Raw genomic sequence first — 20,393 nt, 5'->3', positions numbered from 1 at the left:
TGTCAATATTGCGTTGGGTGCTCTGATTGTGGGTGACGGTTACAATATATAGTTTGGGTGGTGCAGGGGGAGGGATCATTTGCTCAGTGGACAAGGAGGAAAGGAAAGTGAAGAGCATGATGGGATGAGGTTGAGGATGTTTGTTCTAACTACTTATTTTGTGTAATGAAACACATTATGAATGGTTTTCTTTCTAATTACTGGCAAAATCTTTTCATTCATAGATAACAGTACTAGAAGAAACATGGACAGTATTTAGGCGGTACAGTCGTTTTAGAGAAATGCATAAAACCTTGAAATTAAAACATTCAGAGGTAAGTCGCTAATGTAGAACCTGACTGAACAGAAGAAGGGACTATTTCTTAATATTTGGTAATGTATGATGAATTTACTTGCAGGCTCTTTAAAGATAGATCTGTGACATATGAGTGCTGGTTACATTATTTACCATGTTATTGAAGAGACGGACTTTGTTATATATGCCTTCGGTCCCAGCAGCTTACTACCGATATTAAATGCGTCCCTGATTTTCTCCCATATTGTAGAAATTAGAGTTTTGTGATGTTTAGAGTTCGGTGGTCAACAGAACCCGAAATATATTCTCTCAGTCCACGGATACACGCTCACTAAAAGAGGTTTTCCAATGCAAGCGTTAGAAATTGACATGGCAATCAGTTAGAGAGGAAGGGCAGGGGAAATTAGAATAGCCAACCTCAATTGCCAAAAGTCAGATTCTCGCAAAACCCGATCAGTAAGGACTCTACAAAGGCAAATCGATTTTTTCTATTAAAGGGAAAAAAAAGCCTTTTTCTGTTGGTACCATGGGTAGAGGTCGAATGATTTGTCTTGCTTACTGGCCATAAAGAACAAAAGGTACAAGCATAAAGATATTATTACCCAAGCCAGTTCGGTTAAAAATGGGTGGATTATAAAACAAAAATGTTTAAACCCACTATAAAGCGTCTTTTTTGCAGTACATGTCCTGTAACCACTTCTTATATAGTTTCAATTACAGCGCCAGAATTAGTTGTTCCTCAAGTGTTGAATCAAATTCCTACCTCTTTCTTTAGTGATACACATGTGCCCAGATGAGTTTGAAAGAGTTTGTCAAAAGTGGGCAGCATACATAATTTAGCCTTTTTTCAGCTGGTTGTGAAATGATCAAAGCCCTCCCACACCTAAATGCACCAGGTGCCATGCAGTCGCCATTTGCCGATCCCTTACACAAGGAAAGGAGGTGTGAAACCAAACAGGTATCAGGTCGGCCGGAGTGGGAAGCTGCACCTACCAAGTCCTCTTCACCCCTCATAGATATCCCAGGCATCCAGGCATGTGGTATCACACTTCAGGGAAGCAGGGCAAACCAAGAGATGGTTTTCTACTAGTCCCAGATGTAAGTTGTAGAGCTGGCAGCCGCAGGTCCCACTCTGGTAGCCTCCTGTTCTGAGGAAAATATTCTTCTCTTCTGAGGTATCAATAGTATTCTTAATTTCCAGAACTGCTACCAGTCTCAATGGGCCCTTGTATCACTATCTTGATTATGAACTTGCTAAGCCTAAAAGTAGGCAATCTTAAGCTGTCGCTCAACAAGTGGACAGCTGTGGCCCGTGCAGGTAAGAGCAGTGGGGCCGGTTGGGGGTGTTCAGCAGACAACCACGAGGGGAAATTAAATAATTAATTACATTTTCCTCGTCGTCTGCTGAACCCCCCCCACGTAGCCCGGGCTGCAGCTGGAAGCGGATTCTCCCTTTAACAGCATAGTGACCTAAAACTCGTTGACTGCATCCTAATAAAATCTCATAGCATCGTTCAGTGAATCAAAGGTAGAGAAGCTCAATTCATTGGCATATTACTTTGTATTCTGTTTGTTCTTTTATTTTCAGTACTTCATAGGAATTTAAAGTAGTAACGGAAGGCAGAGAGAGAGACCTTGATGCTGAAACTCGAGTCACCATAGCTAGTTTGTTAGTTACAAGCACAAAATGTCCCTCAAATGCATTTTGAACATGAAGGGTTTTCTTAGCCCAAACACAGAAGTGCCAAATAATCTGGATTTAGGCTTCTTAAATTGGGGTACGTTGTATTTCTTACATCGGATATGTGTAAGAAAGGCAGAGGCAGGCCCTTTTAGATTTAGCCTACCAGGATATCTACATAAGATGAATTTGCATACTAGAAAAATACATTGAGCTTGTTCAAATAGTTTGTGGATATCCTTGAAACCAGGTGTGTGGGTATCCTCTACTTACAGTAATAATCCTCAACCGTTGGGTCCCAATAGCGCGTTCAATATGTAGCCTCCAATCAAGTTTCAAATGTATGACAAAGGCTGGCGTACAGCACCAGTTTTGGAATTATTCTCTGTGGAAAGCCAGGCAGGGTACCCAAATTGACTCCCAGCCTTCGATCGAAAGTCAAACAAAGACCCTTTGAATTACAATGGCCTTTAGCTCCAGATGTTGCTCAGAAGGGGACTTACCTAGACATTCTTCACTTTTTAACAGTGGAATACTCTTCCAAGGTCCAAAGCAGTAATGCTTTACTGGGGAAATAAAATCTTCATGAGACTGCTGTAGGGTTAAGAAAAAGGTTTGCATATAGATCTTCTTGAATAATATGTTGATAAAGTCTTAAGTCATTAAGTGCAGAACGAGCTGTTTTACAGAAGTATTTGCCCAGTGTGGCATTGTTTTTTTTAGCGTGTAAGCCCCTTCCACATCTAAATGAATGTTGATAAGATAAGCAGAAAATAGACTGCAAATGTTTAATTTATACAGTGTTTTCTTTTCTGCAAGAGCTTTACAGCTCATTAGTTGTTCAGTTATAAAATATCACATAGCATATAAATAATTTGCAGATCATGCATTTTGCATCAGTGACAAGATAAGTACATTAAAAATGATTTATTAAAATTTTTAGCATATCGTAGATACTGCCGGTCCTAAAGTTGGGTTTTATGTCCTTGGTCTTAATTAGCTATCCTGTTTAAATATGGTAATGTCTAAATTAACGATCTTTTGGTAGATTGCCTATGAAAACATAGCAACTGTGTACATTGTTGGTGAATTTTTAGTTTAGAAGTAATACATTTTTCCTTTCGAGAAGGAACTGTGATTGAATTTTATGCAAGGCTGTCTAGTGTATAATAGTGGGATCACATTCTCCTCCTTGCTTCCTTTTTATCCTATTTTACGACCTCTGTTTTTCATTCAAGCCCAATGTCCAAGTCACTAACGTTGATTGTGGTTCATATTGGTGAAATAATTTACCTATTGGTGACTTCACTGATGACATCTCAAATGGCATCACTGAGGTGGTGGTCCCCGGGGCTGGGGGTCCATAACGGACCCCCAAATTTGAATAAAGGGTGCTCCGGGGAGGTGGAGGTCCCCCAGGGCATGTGGGGGGGGGGCTTTGCCTCCCCCACATCTCTATTTTTAAACAGAACTGAGCCCCGGGGAGGTGGCTGTCCCCGGGGCTGTGGGGGGGGGGGGCGCGTGCCCCCCGCATCGAATTAAAAAAGCCCGGGAAGGTGGCAGTCCCCAGGGCAGCAGGGGGGGGGTTGGAACCCCGACGCATTCATTTTTTAAAAAGCCCTGGAAAGGTGGCAGTCCCAAGAGGTGCGGGGGGGGGGGAGCCCGCAGGCCACTGCTATTTGAATTAGACATTGCCCCCGCGACTTGGCCCACCCAGCGGCCTCATTAAAACGCAAATTCTTTTTTTTTTTTTTTTTTTTAAATGCTTTCTTTGCCTGGCCTAGGCATCAGGGTGTTTCTACCCTGCCCCCCTTCTTTTTCAACCTTTTTTCCACTCTTTTCTAGTGACTCGGTCCCGAGTCACAAGATGGCTGCCAACACTTCCTGGTTTGGAGTGTTGGCAGCCGATCAGAGTGTAGCTCGTGCCCGGGAGGGTTCGTGAACCCTCCTCGGTGCTCAGATATCGACATTTTTCATTTTTAAATTTCACAGGAACTACTGAACGGATTTACACCATTTAAAAACAAGCATTGGCATAGCCAATAGGTCTATCCTTTGGGACCTTATAAGTGTTTAGCCATGCAACAGTTGATGTTGTTGCACCAAGGATATTGTGCTGCATAACGAAATACTTATAAGGTCCCAAAGGCGAGGCCTATTGGCTATGCTAATCCGTGTCCGGGATGCTGATTCTGTGAGCGTCGCTGCTCCTCATGAACCGAATTCGATTTTGTACTAAATGCCTTCACTTCTCATGCTCAAATTCAGCATTTGGGGGGAGGGTCGCCCAGTTTCGAAAGTAAATTAAGACAGAACACCTGGGCATTAAGGAGGCCTCCTGCATCCGTACATACAGCCTGTGGTCACACTGCGCCATCATCACAGGGTTGGACTGTTCCCATGAGGCACAGGGTCAAAACTGATTTGCATATGGCATGATTCAAACTGGAATGGCTTGATGAGCAAAAAAAGATGGATTTAGCCCCAGATCTCTGTACTGGGGTGAATGTATGACATTGTTCTGCATTCTGTCCATCAACTGTTGTTTTTGCATTTGTCACCCCGAGTGGGACGGGTATGCCCAGACATGGGTCCCGTGCTCTCCATGCCCCTGGAATCAAGCTACCCTGGCTGAAGAGGGGTGAAACCCCGAAACCGGTCCTAGGATGCTTGTTTCCAGTCCAGGGAGCACCTGGCTTGGCAGTTCGGGCTGGACTGTTCCCATGAGGCACAGGGTCAAGACTGATTTGCATATGGCTTGGTTCAAACTGGAATGGCATGGTGAGCAAAAAAACGATGGATTTAGGCCCAGATTTTTGTACTGGGGTGAATGTATGACATTGTTCTGCATTCTGTCCATCAACTGTTGTTTTTGCAATCATCACAGGGTGGCGGCCTGTCGCCTGCCAGCCACCTACAAATTAACAGACTGGGCCCAAGTCACACCTTGGCCCCCTACAAAGACAGGGAGCTTCAATGGACTCAGACCTCGGCCCGACTCTCACTGCCCCATTAAAGAGCACGGGGGAGGGGCAGAGAAAGGAGTGCTTTTAACTCATTACAAAATGACAAGCAATGAAAAGACTTCCACAGCTGGAAGGGGGTGCAGGAAAGGCACTAATGAAGGACACGGGACGGGCGCTCTGTAAGGAATGCAGCTGCCATTGTGCCCGCCGCTGCACGCGAAAGTGAAACCTGATCCAGAACCGATGGCACCCTGCGCCCTCCCGAGACTCTCAGCCATAGAACTGAAAGTTTTGAGGGAAGGCGGGACAAGCACCTGTCTTTAGCCATTTGCATTCATCCGTTATTGAGAGCCACACACAAAGGCCACCGGGATGTGTGGGAGGAGGCACACCCACACGGAGAAGGCTCTTGGAAGTCTGAAGTGATTCCAAGAGCTTTTTCCTAGAGTAGCGCATGCGCGGTGCGCTAGGCGAGACCAACAAAGGTCTCTTTCTGAACCAAGGGCTACCTTTTTTCCAAATTTGGTGTAATTCCGTTCAGCAGTTCGGGCTGTGGCCTGTTCCAATTTACCCTATGGAAATTAACATGACGAAAATGCTTTTTGGGACCCCCCTTTTTTCTCGGCCTCCACTTCACAAATCACCCCGAAACTTTCAAGACAGGAGCTGATCGGAGCGCCCCATAGTTTTGAAAATTTCCAAAGATTCTTCAAACGGCTCCAAAGATATTGGCAAAACAAAAAACACTATTTGAATAGAAAAGAAACGTGGTCCTAACTATAACTACCTACTGGCGACTGCCAGTAGGTAATATGTATATATATATTCACTGAAAAAACCATAGGTTTCACACATGTTCTAGTTAGCGGAAATTTTACTGATAAAAAACCAATGAAATTCCCCCGTTATAGTTAGTGCAGGAAACTATAACTCACGCGACCGCAATCCTCTGCTGATGCTAATACTGTATTTAGACACTTATTTGCCCATGTCTTCTTCCATAAATTTTTAGCTATACATATATTACAAATATTTTTTTTTCATAAAGACACATATGTCATCAGCAGAAGATTGCGGTTGCGTGAGTTATAGTTTCCTGCACTAACTATAACGGGGGAATTTCATTGGTTTTTTATCAGTAAAATTTCCGCTAACTATAACATGTGTGAAACCTATGGTTTTTTCAGTGAATTTGCAAGGTTTTTTAAATGCTAATTCCTAACTATAACGTGTGTGAAACCTATGGTTTTTTCAGTGAATTTGTACGGTTTTTTAAATGCTAAGTTACTTTACGCCATTCGTGGCGTGCGCGCCCACTTAACGCAGTTCGTTCCGTGCGCGCACGGAGAGCTTCGCGCACCGTGCGAGCACAGTGAGCACGCGGTGCGCTTCGCGCACCGCGCACCCACTTTACGCAGTTAGTGCCGTGCACGCACGGTGAGCACGCGGTACGCTAGATGGGCCATGTACGCACGATGCGCTTCGCGCACCGTGCGCACATGGAGGACATATTATGCGCTTCCTTGTGATAGGTAATCTGTTGAAATTTTTTTGGGAAATGCTGTGCTCTTATATGCCATGCACAAATGGTGGCCTTCGGCCACCATTTGCACACGGGGTGGAGAGAGCGGGGTTTTTTTTTTTAATAATTATTTACCGTACGCGTACGGTAAGCGTACGGTAAGCGTAATCGGCGAAATTTTCGAAAAATAACAAATTACCGTTTTTTGCCTTGGGGGATCTTTGAAGACTCAACTAACATGGTTATGTGCATTGGCGCTGTCTAAACAGCCCCTTTATATGTTTTTGGCATTTGTTTATCAGCTCCCCCCTCAGAGTGCGAGAGAGAAAATGGCGGCCGCCGCTTCCTGGTTTCGACCGATTCGAATGTTTACTAAGATCTAAGGGCCAATCAGAATCGCGCTCGCGCACGCCACCGTACGCGTACGGTAAGCGCACCGTAAGCGCACCGTAAGCTGGCTCAGATATATATATTGATTTAAAGGCTATTTTCTCAGAATCTACTGAACAGATTTACACCAAACCTACAAAAGGCACTTCCTTGACCTGAGGACTACCTCTCTGCCAAATTTCAAGTAATTCTGTTCAGCCGTTCGGGCTGTAGCTTGTCTAAAGGTCCTATGGAAAAATGCATGGGAAAAACGCGTTTTGGGACCCCCCTTTTATCTCAGCCCCCGCTTGACGAATCCCCCCGAGACTTTCAGGGTAGGAGCGGAGCGTAGCGCCCCACCTATTTTGAAAAATTCGCAAGGATTCGTCGACCGGCGCAAAAATTATTCAAAATAGAATGTTGCGGATTTCCTATGGAAACAGGGTCCTAACTATAACTACCTATAGAAACCAGGAATCCTGAAAAAATGCAGATCGCGCAAATCAGGTACAGACCACTCAATAACGTGAAAAAAGATGAAAGTGCTTTATTCCTCCATAGATGGCAGCATGACGCGTTTCGACCGGGTAAACCCGGTCTTGATCACATGACATGGCTAAAGACCAACGAGTTTAAATGCTGTAAGGTACATAGTTAAAGCTCCTCCTTCAAGCCATAAACACTGAAAACATACTGCAAAATAAAATCGGATTTAGAATAGCTTCAAAAAGTTTTGGAATTAAGCATAATATCAAGCTAAATTGGCAAAGAACCCCAAAAAAACCCACTGCTAATCAAATAGAATTATAAATATCATTTGATTCAAGAGAAAATAAAATGATTTTATACTCTTATAGATATATAGATATATCCCCCATTTTTCATTCTGACATTTCATTATTCCTTATGTATTTGCTTTTCTTTATTAACTGCGTCCCTCACATCTGTAGGACAGCCTGTCAGCATGCATTTTAAGCCCCAGTTCCTCTTTGCTTTTCCCCACGTGAGGGTGATAATGTTGCAATACTCTGTTGTAATGGGGCAACCTCTGTGGCAATCATACCACCATGAGTAAGTTTCAAATTAATGTTACAATTCCAGCTACAAAGGAGTGAAACAGATTTTCATCTCTAGATATGGTTTTATCAAATCAAATGAAATGCAGATTTTATAAAAGTGATTTCTTCATTCTGGGCTGTAAAAATAATTTTACAGGCACAAATATTCAATTCCTTACAATATTTCAAACAAAATACAGGGCCACCTGGTATTGCTAGGAGCCTGGGTACATACGTTACAAAACAGTGGTTCCCTTGCAGAAAGCTCAAAGCCTTTACTTTTTAGGCAACAGTATAGTCTGTCACCACTCCATGTCAGTAATGGATCCACACCTGGTGTACCTTTCGTGCCTGGAGTTCGACCACGATTCAAAATCATTCTCCAACTGCCGGGCCATGGCTCTGAAGTTTTGAGGGATCATTCCCTGTGAGAGGTAGGTCTGGGCACCGCTCCGAAAGCCCCAAGTCTTTTTCCTCCCACTCGAAGTCTTCGAGTTGGTCTTGTAAGAAGCATAAAAAGCACAAGAAGTCAAAGTGTGCTTTGACTTCGTCCCTGTCGGTCGGCTTACGTGACGGAGGAGTCTTGGTGTTCTAAGCCTCGTTTGGCAGAACCTGCGCCTAGGTAAGCTCTGAGCTTCCCCGCCTTCCCAGGTGCCAGAGTGACCAACCGCCCAAATCATGGAATTTTATGATGCCATGTGCCTCAGATTTGGGTGGCCTGACCCTGCCGGCTCGCCTTCGACCCCCACAGGCTCAGAAGGGGCTCCATTGGTATTCAGTCATACCAGCCATACCCCAATCACAAGGCAGTGCAAGTTCAGCAACCTCTATGCTGCTGTGGTTTGTTCTGACCCCATGGGTTGGGCGGCCAGAGGTCGGGTCAGTCTACCATCGTCCTTGCCCCCTCAGCCTCCAAACCCTCCTTGTTTGGCCCTTCAAGATCCTGGGCGACCAGTTGGTGGCAGAATCAGCCATCACCTCCACCACTGGCAAAACATCACGTTGACAGGTGGATTCTTGAGATAGTCCGAAGGGGCTATTCCCTCTCCTTAGAGACTACCCTTCCCTCCATGCCTACAACTTGTGACCAGCTAACAGAGGATCACCTGACCTTGCTTCAGCAGAAAATCATTACTCTCTTGGCCAAGGAAGCCATAGAGAAGCTTCCGGCGGCAGAAGTAGGCTGTGATTGATATTCCCGCTACTTTCTGGTCCCAAAAAGGACAAGGGCCTTCATCCTATCCTTGATGTCCAAATCCTCAACTACTTCCTCAAAAAGGAAAAGTTCAAGATGTTCACTCTAGCTCAGGGCTTCTCTGCCCTAGTCACAGGAGACTGGATGGTAGCGTTGGACTTGCAGGACTCTTATTTTCACATTCTCGTCCTGCCTGCCCACTGACGCGATCTACGGTTTATGGTAAGCCATAAACATTTTCAGTTCACTGTGCTCCCCATTGGCCTTACCAGCGCCCCTTGGGTGTTCACCAAGGTGATGGCAGTGGTCGCAGTCCTTCCTCGCAGATCAGGGGTGCCAGTCTTCCCCTATTTTGACGACTGGTTGATGAAGGCTGCTTTCGCCCCAGGCTGTCTTCTCCCACCTCTAGACTATGGTGAACCTTCTGCATTCGCTGGGGTTCACTATCTGCATGCCAACGTCCCACCTCACTCCCTCTCAGATGCTCCCTTGCATCGGAGCTGTTTTGGACACACTGCAGTTTTGAGCTTATCCTCCCAAACGGTGGGTCCAGGATATTCAGGCTGTGACCGATGTTTCAGCCTCTATCCAAGATTTTGATGAGAATGACACTGAGTCTGTTGGGATTCATGGCCTCCGGCATCCTGCTTGTAACTCATGCCAGATGGCATATGGGGGCTCTGCAGTGGGACCTGAAGTTCCAATGGGCGTAGCATCAGGAGCATCTCTCTGACATGGTTCAGATCTCGGAGGGAACTGCACAGGACCTGCAGTGGTGGCTGACCAACTGCGATTGGGTCAGAGACAGACCCCTTTCCCTTATCCAACCAGATCATACAATAGCGACTAATGCGTCACTCCTGGGATGGGGCGGCCATCCAGAGAGGTGGAGATCAGAGGAATCTGGTCTCTGGCGAAATCCGGACTCCACATCAACTTGCTGGAGCTCTGTGCAATTTGTTGCCATTAAACGTCTTTCTTCCTTCATTAAAGGAAAAACTAGTTCATGTATTCACAGACAACTCTACTGCCATGTGATACTGCAACAAACAGGGCGGGTGGGGATGTGGGCCCATTGTTGAGAGGCCCTGCATCTCTGGACATCGCTGGAACAACAGAGCATATTCATGGGGGTTCAACACCTGGCAGGTTCTCTGTATGCCAAGGGGGATGAACTCAGCTGTTGATGCCTAGCGGATCACAAATGGCATCTCCATCTGGAGATGGCGCATGGTCAATTTCAGCAGTGGGAAGAGCCTTGTTTAGATCTGTTTGTCTTCGCTGAGAACGCACAATGCCAGCAGTTTTGCTCGGTCTGAGACACTTTTCATCTCTAATGGAGCTCAGGCCTCCTTTTTGCCTTTCTGACCATACCTCACTACCCACAGTGGTCAAGAAGAACTGGAGCGACCGGGCCCAAGTCATTCTTGTGGCTCTGGACTGGGCATGGAGAGACTGGTATCCCAAGCTTCTCCAGTTGAGCATCGATCTTCCGATCAGAGTGCCCCTTTGAGAGAATCTGCTGTCCGAGCAACAGGTGAGGGTCCTCCACCTGAACCGGCCAACTCTACACCTTATTGCTTGGAGATTGATTGGTGGCAGTTGATAGCATTCAACCTTCCTCCTGAAGTTTGCAATGTTCTTTCGGCAGTCAGGTGACCCTCCACCCAGACCGTGTATGCCTGCTGATGGAACAAATTTGTAGGTCTGACTCTTTATTCTGACTCTTGCCCTGCAGAGCTCTGCTCTGGGCACTCTCAAAGTGTAGCTTTCTACCCTTTATGCATTTTTGAGTCTCTCAGACTAACTCTCCCTAGTTAAATCCCTTATTGTAAATAGATTTCTCAAGGGGCGTGAAGCTTGAACCCACCCACCTTAAGTGCTGTTTCTGAGGTCCTGGAACACTTTGCTGTGTCAGTGTACTCCTCCCAACATCCTGAAAAACCTGGGACTTAGTAACATTTTAGCTCCAACCACCTTCGGAGGAGCGGGGCAAACCTGTAGAGTCAATCTGACAAAAGTGTGTTTCTGCTGGGCCAAAGCTTCAGGTTGCCCCCCTCTGAGCTTTTCCGCAGTGGCAAATCCACCTCTGCGGGATGTCACAAAGAATCCCTGCTCAGCTACAGGTTGTAACCATGCCCTGCTAGTGGGGAATCTGTTCTCCAAGTAGACCACCGTCGTGGTCAGCCTTAAATCTCACCTAAGTCCAGGCCAAGGTATTTTCATTTGGGTTATTTTCAGTAATTCTACTTGTCTAATGCCAGAGATGTGTTGAACTTCACTTTTAAGTTTGGCAAATGTAAGGTAGCCACATACCATTCCTCACAGATGGAATAAAGTGTGCAAGACTCATTGATGGATACCTAATCCTATAACCAGCAATCTAAACTCATTTTCAAAACTGGTCATTTTAAATAAAGGTCCAAAGATGTAAGAAAACAATTCCTTGTTTTTAATCTGCCTGTGGTGTTCATTTGGTACTCCTTAGTCTCGATGAAGACATTGGAAAATGGATAGAGAGCTGAAACAATCACCTAGCTATGGGATGTTCATCACAGATTAGGAAGCATTGTATAGGTGCAAAAGCAGAAGAATCGGAGTTTGTATCTCTTACATAAAAACAGTTGTAGTTGTTATTGCATGGTATAAATATAACTATTGTTGAAATCACATATGCAAATTGGGCTAAATCATAAGCACTCCAGGGCAACCATCTTTGAATGTTTTGTAAAAACCTGTATCTGATAGACATCTAGCCTCAGATTCCTTACCTTTGAATTATCCCCAGGTGCCAGACTGGATGCAGGAACTTTTCTACAGCAGGACCTGTGCACGTCAGTAGAGTGTGTTGAGCGACTCCGTAACAACGTCGTCCACCAGATGTGACATTGACGGAGTCCGTATAAGCCCTTCCCTGATGCGCTGACGTCACATTTCTTCCTGTCCGTACTTACACGTGGATCCGGAGAACAGTATCTTTGGCCTATTTTGACATCTATCGACTACAAGTGTGCTTTTTTTCTGGCTGTTTTCGGAGTCCTATGGATTATGTCGTCGATCCTGCTCCCCCATTCTATTCACATGTAGTGTCTGGGCACGTACCGTGACTCCGATGGGTTTGGCTCAAGTCTTCCTCTTTAGTCGTGGGCACTCCATTCGCTGTTGGCGACGCAGTGGTTGAATGTTAGTCGTGGTCTTTGTCTCCTTCAGAGGACCACTCCAGGGCCAGCTCCCACAGTTCTTTGTCCTCGCTGTCGGTTAGTGAGTCACGCCTTAGGCGGTGGGTACCGCAGTCTTCCCAGACGTTACTGCGTACGCGTGGTGTCTCCGACACGTCTTCTATTCCTCCGGTTATGGAGTCGGAGCGAGAATCTGCCCTGCGCCTTCCTGTGTTTCCGGGCACCGAGGCGACTCTGGATCAGATGAGGGAATACTATCTCTCCCTTCATGCCATTTTTGCTTCTCCGCCTCCCTCTGGTGCACGTCTTGTCCCCAAGGAGGTCAGTGAAGCCTTGACAGATTCCAAGCCGGCAGGATCTCCCTGGGCATTAGTGAGGCCCTCTGAATTCGAGATCATTTCTTTATCGGCTCCGGTGCACAGCCCTTCGGTGTTCCTACATGTGATGCTAGTGTTGGATCTGCCGGCACCAACATCTGCGGCGCCGATCCCCCCTACGTTGTCACCTCACTCTTTCTGAGGTGTCACCTTCTTGACATCGATCGACATTGGGAATTGGCGTCAGAGGAACATTTCTTTTTGGGCAATCTTCCTCCACTTTGAGGAGCTCCCCACTCTTTTCCCCTTCGGAAACCAGTATTTTGGTGATGTCCGTGATGACACAAATCAACCTCCTGCAGAGTTTCATTGGGTGTCTGACCCTGGTGAGGCTAGTGGTCTTGATTCCCTCACATCTTCGAACTTGTTTTCTCCTCCTAGCCTCGCTACTGAGGCTAGCTTTGCTTTTGCTGAGCTTGTGCGAAGAGTTGCTGTGGTTGTGGGGCTCTCACTCCATTCTGTAAAGGTGCCCACTGATCCCATAATTGGCGTGCTTCATCAGGGCCAGAAGGGGACTGAGCCTGTGCTCCCCTTTAGTGAAACCCTCTTTGATATTCTATTGGGCTCTTGGGCTAAACCCATTTCAAGGGCCTCCATGGAGCGGTTTATAGCTCATAGGCATCATCTTTCTTTTGGAGACCCTATCTCCCTCTTCCGACAGCCTACTCCACACAGCTTTGTGGTTCAGGCTGCTACAACCTCCCCCCAACATCTACACCTTTCCTGCCCCCCGCCAGAGAGCGATTCAGAATTTCTAGATGCTCTTGGTCAATATATCTTCTCTGCCACCAGTTTCACTTTGCTGCTCCTTAATACCGCTTGTGTTGTGGGCTTTTTTTTCCCCCACATGCTGTGGGATTCGGTCTCGTGCTTTCGCTCTTCTGTCCAGGATGACACCAGGGACACTCTTAATCAGTTGCTTCAGGATGGCTGTCAGGCGGCTAATTTGCTGATTTGTTGTGGCATGGATACCACGGATTCTGTCGGACGCCTCATGGCTCTTTCGGTAGCTCTTCGCCGACATGCCTGGCTACATACTTCTGGCTTTTACCAGGCTGTTCAATCCACCTTGGTGGACATGCCTTTCGATGGTCAACATTTGTTTGGCACTCAAGCTGACTCTGCTTTACACCATTTTTGGTATAGTCATAATGGAATCATGAGCCCTGCTTGCTATACCACACTTTTCCTTTCCCCCCGTACTCAGTCTGTCTGGGATGGTCTCCTTGATTTCTTTTTTGTGTTAACCATTTCAAGGCAGTGCCATGGCTTCTTCTTTTCACCTGTCACCTCCGAGTGGCATTTGGTGCTGTGCTCCTGCTCCGGACAGGTACTTTCTTTTTTGCTACTCTTATCTTTCGATAACAGATTGTGGTCCCTTGTTGTTTTGGGACGCCGTTAATTTTTTTACCCTGTTTCGGTCCTGCACAGTGTTTTATTTTCTCCCCAAATTATGATTGGGGGAATTTTAAGGTGTTGTGTGGATGCACAGTTGCCTTGTTCCCTGTCCGTCAGGGTACTTCATCTGTATGCCTTCCACGTCTTCCTCCATTTCTTTCTGATACGATAGTACCCCTTATAGGCGAGTTCACATGCTGTGCTTTGGTGCAACAGTGTGAGTCAGAAGATGGTGCATGGGCATTCCTCTAGCTCCTAATCCCCCCGTTGTTGAGTGTTTTTCCACATTAGCCAGGGGGTTGTTTCCTTCTACTCTTTCCGGTGCCCTTCTTTCCTAGCAGGCACATGGGAAGAGTACTGGTTCTTGGCCTGAGGTGCATTTTCCGTGTTTAGCTAGGTGGTGTTCGTTCTTCTTTTCAGGCATTGGCACTTCTTTTGCTACTCATTGCTATACTCAGGCAATATGGGTTTCTTCCCTTTCTCTTCTCTCTTAGGTCCCTTGTGGACGTGCCTTGCCCGTATATTGCCATGTGTGACCTACTCTGCCAGCCCATTTCATTTCCTGCCTCTGCGAAGCTACTGTTGCTTTTTTGCTCTGGGCGATGTTTGAGTTTGTTGGAGTCATTTCCCTTATGCCAACCCCAACGTTTTGTTATTGGCCATGGCTGTTCTTCAGAGGTAAAATATACACACAAGATAGAGGGGGGTCTAAGGGACCGGCGCGGATATATTCCCCAAGTGAACTGGCAAGATTTTTTCGGAAGATTCAGCTGTACCTTTTATTTAAAGAGAAAGACAAAGAGAATACATGCACTGAGATTGAGCCACACAATACTGGTCTCAAAAAACGCTCCACTTTTAATCTATCTGCCCACTCTGTCCCAGCACAAGTCTTGACTTTTGAAAAGGCAGTGACTGATGTGGTAACTACACTATGTGCCATGAAGAACCAACACTTTCGGAATCTCCCTAAGAATGAGCAACAGGCCTTGCGGATCCTGGCGGAAGATGAAACTATAACCATTAAGCCAGCGGACAAGGGTGGTGCCATAGTTATCTTGGACATGACAACATACCGCACCGAATGTCTACGGCAACTAAATGACAGGAGGTTCTACCGCCATTTAAAGTCAGACCTAACAGACACGTGAAATTTCCAATCTCGTAGAAGAGGCTACCAATGAAGTCTGGATTACAACCCAAGAGGCCGTTTTTTTGACAACCTTGCATCCTGTGATCCGTACTTTTATGTATTGCCAAAAATACATAAACCTCAAAGGCCACCACCAGGACGCCCGATTATATCAGGCATGGGCTCTCTTCTCGAACCTCTGTCGACTTTCGTGGACCACTTTTTAAGACTGATAGTGAAAGAGATGCCCACGTATCTTCAAGATACGAAAGACATCCTGAGACTGTTACCTGAAATGGAGTTTAATATGGACACGGACTTTCTAGTCTGGTTTGATGTCGAGTCCTTACACACTTGCATCCCTCAAGATGAGACACTGGATGCTATCAGGCTACTTTTGGACAACAGAGATCTGGACACAATATCTCCCGTGCATTTCATTATGGAATGCGCGAAAATAGCCTAAAAAACATTTCTTCATATTTGAAGATACCATCTACCTTCAAACTTCTGGTACTAGCATGGGCAGCATTTTTGCGCCTAGTCTGGCGAACCTGTATGTCTATCTTTTTGAGCAAGAACATGTACTTACTGACAACAATCCTTTCCGCAAATCTGTCCGGTTGTGGAAACGTTATATTTACGATGTTTTTGTCATATGGCGAGGGGATCCTGACACTATTAACATCTCTCAGATATGGCTCAACTCAAGGAATGAGTACCTTAAATTCACTCTTGAATTCAATAAGATTAGCCTGCCATTTCGCGACCTATGGATTCTTTCTACACCTATAGGGCTGGAGAGTGAATTATATAGGAAACCTGAGGCAAGAAATTCCCTCTTAAGTTATAACAGCTACCATCCCAAATCACTTTGTGATAATCTACCGTATGGGCAATTCCTTTGCCTCCGGAGGAATTGTTTCACTAAAGATAAATTTGAGGATCATGCCAAGTCACTCTCCAAACAACTTCAAGATAGAAAGTATCCAAAAAGACTAATAAAACGCTCTTGGAAACATGCATCCAATAACAATCAGGGGTATACTTTTGGAACTACAGTCACCGAAACCACCAATGACAAGATTGACGTGCGTCAATACGTTTAGCACACTATTAAATGGGATCCAAAAAATTGTGCGTAAACACTGGCGGATACTGAATATCGGTAAAGAAGTAATTCCATTACCTCTATTCTCCTTTAAAAGGAGTTCTAACTTACAAGATAACTTGGTCCACCCAAGGCCAAAAACACAATCAGTCCGCACTCATGAGACCCCATGGAATCTGCCAGCAGTCAAAGGGCATTTTCCGTGTGGGCCATGTGCGGCATGTCCACAGACTGAACACACCACAAGAATAGATATTGGTACAGATTGACCTTGGGCACAGGTGAAACACACTAATTTTAATAGTGAAAAGTTAATCTATCTGATTACATGTCCCTGTAAGTACCGCTATGTGGGCATGACCACTCGTAAGGTTAAACTCAGGATCCTCGAGCACAAGAGTTCAATCAGGTGTAAGAAACCAGCCACTAGGCTTACAAAAAATTTTCTAGATTTGAAACACAATGCGGACGAATTCAAACGGACCGTTTTGGAACAACCGTTCATTCCTGCTCATGTTACGGATGTGTCAAAATTTCTATTTTCCAAAGAACAGAGGTGAGTGTTTAAACTCAAGAGCGACTGTATGGGTCTGAACGACGAGATACCTTGGACCTTACTGTAGCCTCCACAATGCATTCTACACCCCTAAGTATCTGTACTTTCTCTTAAATGAGCGGGCGATGCACACTGGACAGTATATCTGTAACTGCTCTGAATTGCTTTATCTTCGAGTGAGAGCCATAAATACACAGCCTAATAAGGAGCACATCGCACACACCATTTCATAGTTGGATCACGTGGTCAAACCGTCATATAAGTTATTGACCACTTGTATCAAAAAGTCATTTCGGACTCACTAATCGTTTTGAGACACAGTAACTAATAAGGGGGGCGAAATATGTTGTTAATATATATATATATATATATATATTCATTCATCACCAAGGTTGCCCATTTGGAGTCAATGAAACCAGCAGAAGGTGCACAGTCCGTAACAGAACAGAATAGCAAAACAATAGTTATTGTAGAGAAATACAAGAGATCCTGCAAATAGTTGGGACAACCCCTCACAGGAGGTAGGAGTCCATCAGCCCACCCTTATTGGCGGAGCATCGTCATCTGGTACTCCTGGGAATCACTGTCTAGGCCCGAAATCGCAGATCCCCAAGGACTCTGCCTGGTGCACAGACCAGTGATACCCAGAAAGGAAATAAACTCCTGCCAGGGTGTGTACCCAAGTAGTCGAGGGCTCCAGTGGTGTGCAGTGCAAGAAAGTGATGTGGAGTTAAAAATGAATACTTGGTCAAAAAATATGTTTAATGTGGATCAACCAAGTTTCATGTCTAAAAGAACCTATAGTCTGATATATATTTTTACAGGCTAATCTTTGGTTCGTGTGGAAGTGTGGTCGACATGTTTCAGCCGATACGGTGACTTAACCCGGCTTTCATCAGGACCGAGAGAACAACAAAAAACAGCTACTGCCAAACTAATTATAAAGTGATAAAGCTAAGCCCATGCACCAAATGTGAGTGTGGGGTACCAGCGTGGCAATTGCCACCCTACCAGAAAAGGCTCAAACTTGAGCGTAAGAACAATGTCTTCATTCCTGAAAAAGAATAAAAACATGAACCTCATGCATATCAAAACACAACTACTAATTGCCAAAGGGCAGAGCTGGTTCAGCATCGCCCAGATTAACAACTAAACTCAAAATGATGTTTAAATACACAATTTGTATGGAAAGATGAAAAAGACTCACCCAGCTTTGTGTGGGAGAACAGCCTCACCTCACCCGGCTGACTGCTCGGAGAAGGAGGCACCGCTCTGTTTAGATGTGGAGAAAGAAACCAGACAGATTGCCAATTGATACCTATCTGCTCAAAGCTCAACACACATATTTTTAAACAAGTCAAAAAAGGGACCAAAATTGATTAAAAAAGTCCAAGACCTCGTGACTGCCCAAATAGGTCTTGTATTGTTAAGGTGATGTCTCTTTAGAACAACCTATCAGACATCCAGTGTGACCAGGGACAGACATAACTATGAATGATTGTTGTTAGATAGATGAAAAACTAACTCTAGTCATAGAATCTGTCAACAGTACTCCACCAACCAATTTTGTGGTGAGGAACATAGAACAAGCTGCCTTCCACCTTACCTATCCGTCGATACCTCTGACTGACTCGCAAGCTGTCTAGGAGGTATCGGCAGGAAGGGGAGGATGCTATTTAGTAGCGCTCGTGTATGACGTGCGCGTCTTAGATTGAAATCAGCTGTGTGTTCGCATTAAAGAAACAAGTCCAAAACCTCGTGACTAGGTCTTGTGTTGTTAAGGTGATGTCTCTTTAAAACAACCTATCAGACATCCAGTATGACCAGGGACAGATATAACTATGAATGATTGTTGTTGGATAAATGAAAAACTAACTTTGGTAATAAAATCTGTCAACAGTAATCCACCAACCAATTCTGTGTTGAGGAACATATCCAACAATAAAGTGAGCAAAAACAAGCAGCCTGCCACCTTACCTGTCCGTCGATACCTCTGACTGACTCGCAAGCTGTCTGGGAGGTATCGACAGGAAGGGGAGGATGCTATTAGTAGCGCTCGTCTATGACGCGCGCGTCTTAAATTGAAATCAGCTGTGTGTTCGCATTAAGGAAACAACGTCTGTGCACAGTAGAGCGCATGCGCCTGAGGCAGATGCTGATTAGGTGTAAAACGCGCATGCGTTAGTACTTGACACTACGTAGGTGTACCGTGTCAGTGCAAATTTGAGTGTATTAAAAAGTAGTAAAAAAATGGAGCGAGTCACCACATGATGAAACCGCCAGCGTTTAAGGTGCGGTGTAGGATATAAATCGCGCCACGAGTGGGGACCTCGTGTGTCTAGCGCGCATGCGTCGGGGAGTAATGGAATCTACCCACGCGTGCGCGAGACATCGTAACACACAGGGAAGGTGGTGAAGCCCAATCTTAAGTGCCGACCAATCGGAGCACTCAAGTGTTACTGATCAGTGGTGTTGGGAAAGGACAAAGTGGTCATGTCATCTGACGACTGGATCTGAAGTTGGTTAAACAGTTTGATGTTACTCGTACTTTGGATTTGAAGAAGTTGAGTCCTACAAAAGGCACAAGAAGTGGTTGACCCACCATGACCGTGGGACAGTTAATAATGTATATAGTCCCAACTGGATCTCATGTAGTGTCAGTGTACCCTAGGCTCCAGAAAAAGATCTCGTATTAAAATAATACCACAACATCCTCATTGTAAATGATGGCCAGGACGGTCTAAGAGAGAATATTAAAGAGTGTTCACTTGAACCTCTATGTTTCCAGTTAAGGACAAAACTAACATCACAGTTTGTGACAACAAGGGTTAGAGAGATGGTTACTCCCCTCAGGCGGTCGAACCCCCAAATAGTGTACCGGTCAAAAGGATTAATCCCTCTAAAACGGTCGCACTAGGTCCCCGAATTTGACTGAGGACAAAAATAAGCACAGGATCGAGACAGGTGGAACTGAAGCTAAACATATCAGCACGCTGTGGGGTGTTGTAATAGCATCGGTTCAGTAGACATATAGCGATGTCTTTTTGGGAAAAGTATGACGACTGAACCCTGGAGTACCCACAAGGGGTAAAGGAGCTTATTCCTCCCACTGAGGAAGACATCTCGTAGTGATAAAGTGACTGAACTAGATCAACCATCAGTGTTCATTTGAATAATTGACAGTAAGACAGTCTGACTGATTCAAGTGTAGACAGAAGCCCACGGTATGTTGTCGTTCAGTCCTTCGGTGTCAGTCTTCAACTTAAAAATCCATTTTTGTTCTTTGGAAAATAAGAACTGGGAGACGTCCGTTATGTGTTGAGGAATAAACGGGCGTTCGAGTACAAGCCACCTGAGATCCTCAGCCTTGTGTTTTTTGGCTAGGAAATGCTCCGTCATCCGAGTGGATTGTCTCATGCAGCGGATGGTACTTTTGTGCTCGCTTATGCGGAGCTTCACTTTACGTGTGGTGTACCCTATGTAATGTAGGGTACACGGACACGTGATTCTGTAAATTACGCATTCTGAATTACAGTTCGTATGGTTGCGTAATA

The 20,393-nt window shown here is 45.3% G+C and overlaps 1 protein-coding gene across 1 annotated transcript in view; it reads left to right on the top strand.

Moving 5' to 3' along the window:
* The window catches only part of KIF16B (kinesin family member 16B), a 1,684,060-nt gene that overhangs the window by 1,463,173 nt on the left and 200,494 nt on the right, over positions 1-20,393 (top strand). Inside the window, exon 24 of the mRNA XM_085612707.1 lies at positions 225-314. Within this exon, the coding sequence (XP_085468833.1) occupies positions 225-314 (90 nt within the window). The remainder of the gene's footprint in view (positions 1-224; positions 315-20,393) is intronic.

Source organism: Triturus cristatus, chromosome 6, assembly GCF_964204655.1.
Source record: "Triturus cristatus chromosome 6, aTriCri1.1, whole genome shotgun sequence".
NCBI classification, from domain to species: Eukaryota; Metazoa; Chordata; class Amphibia; order Caudata; family Salamandridae; genus Triturus; species Triturus cristatus.
This window is presented reverse-complemented; position numbering and strand designations above follow the sequence as displayed.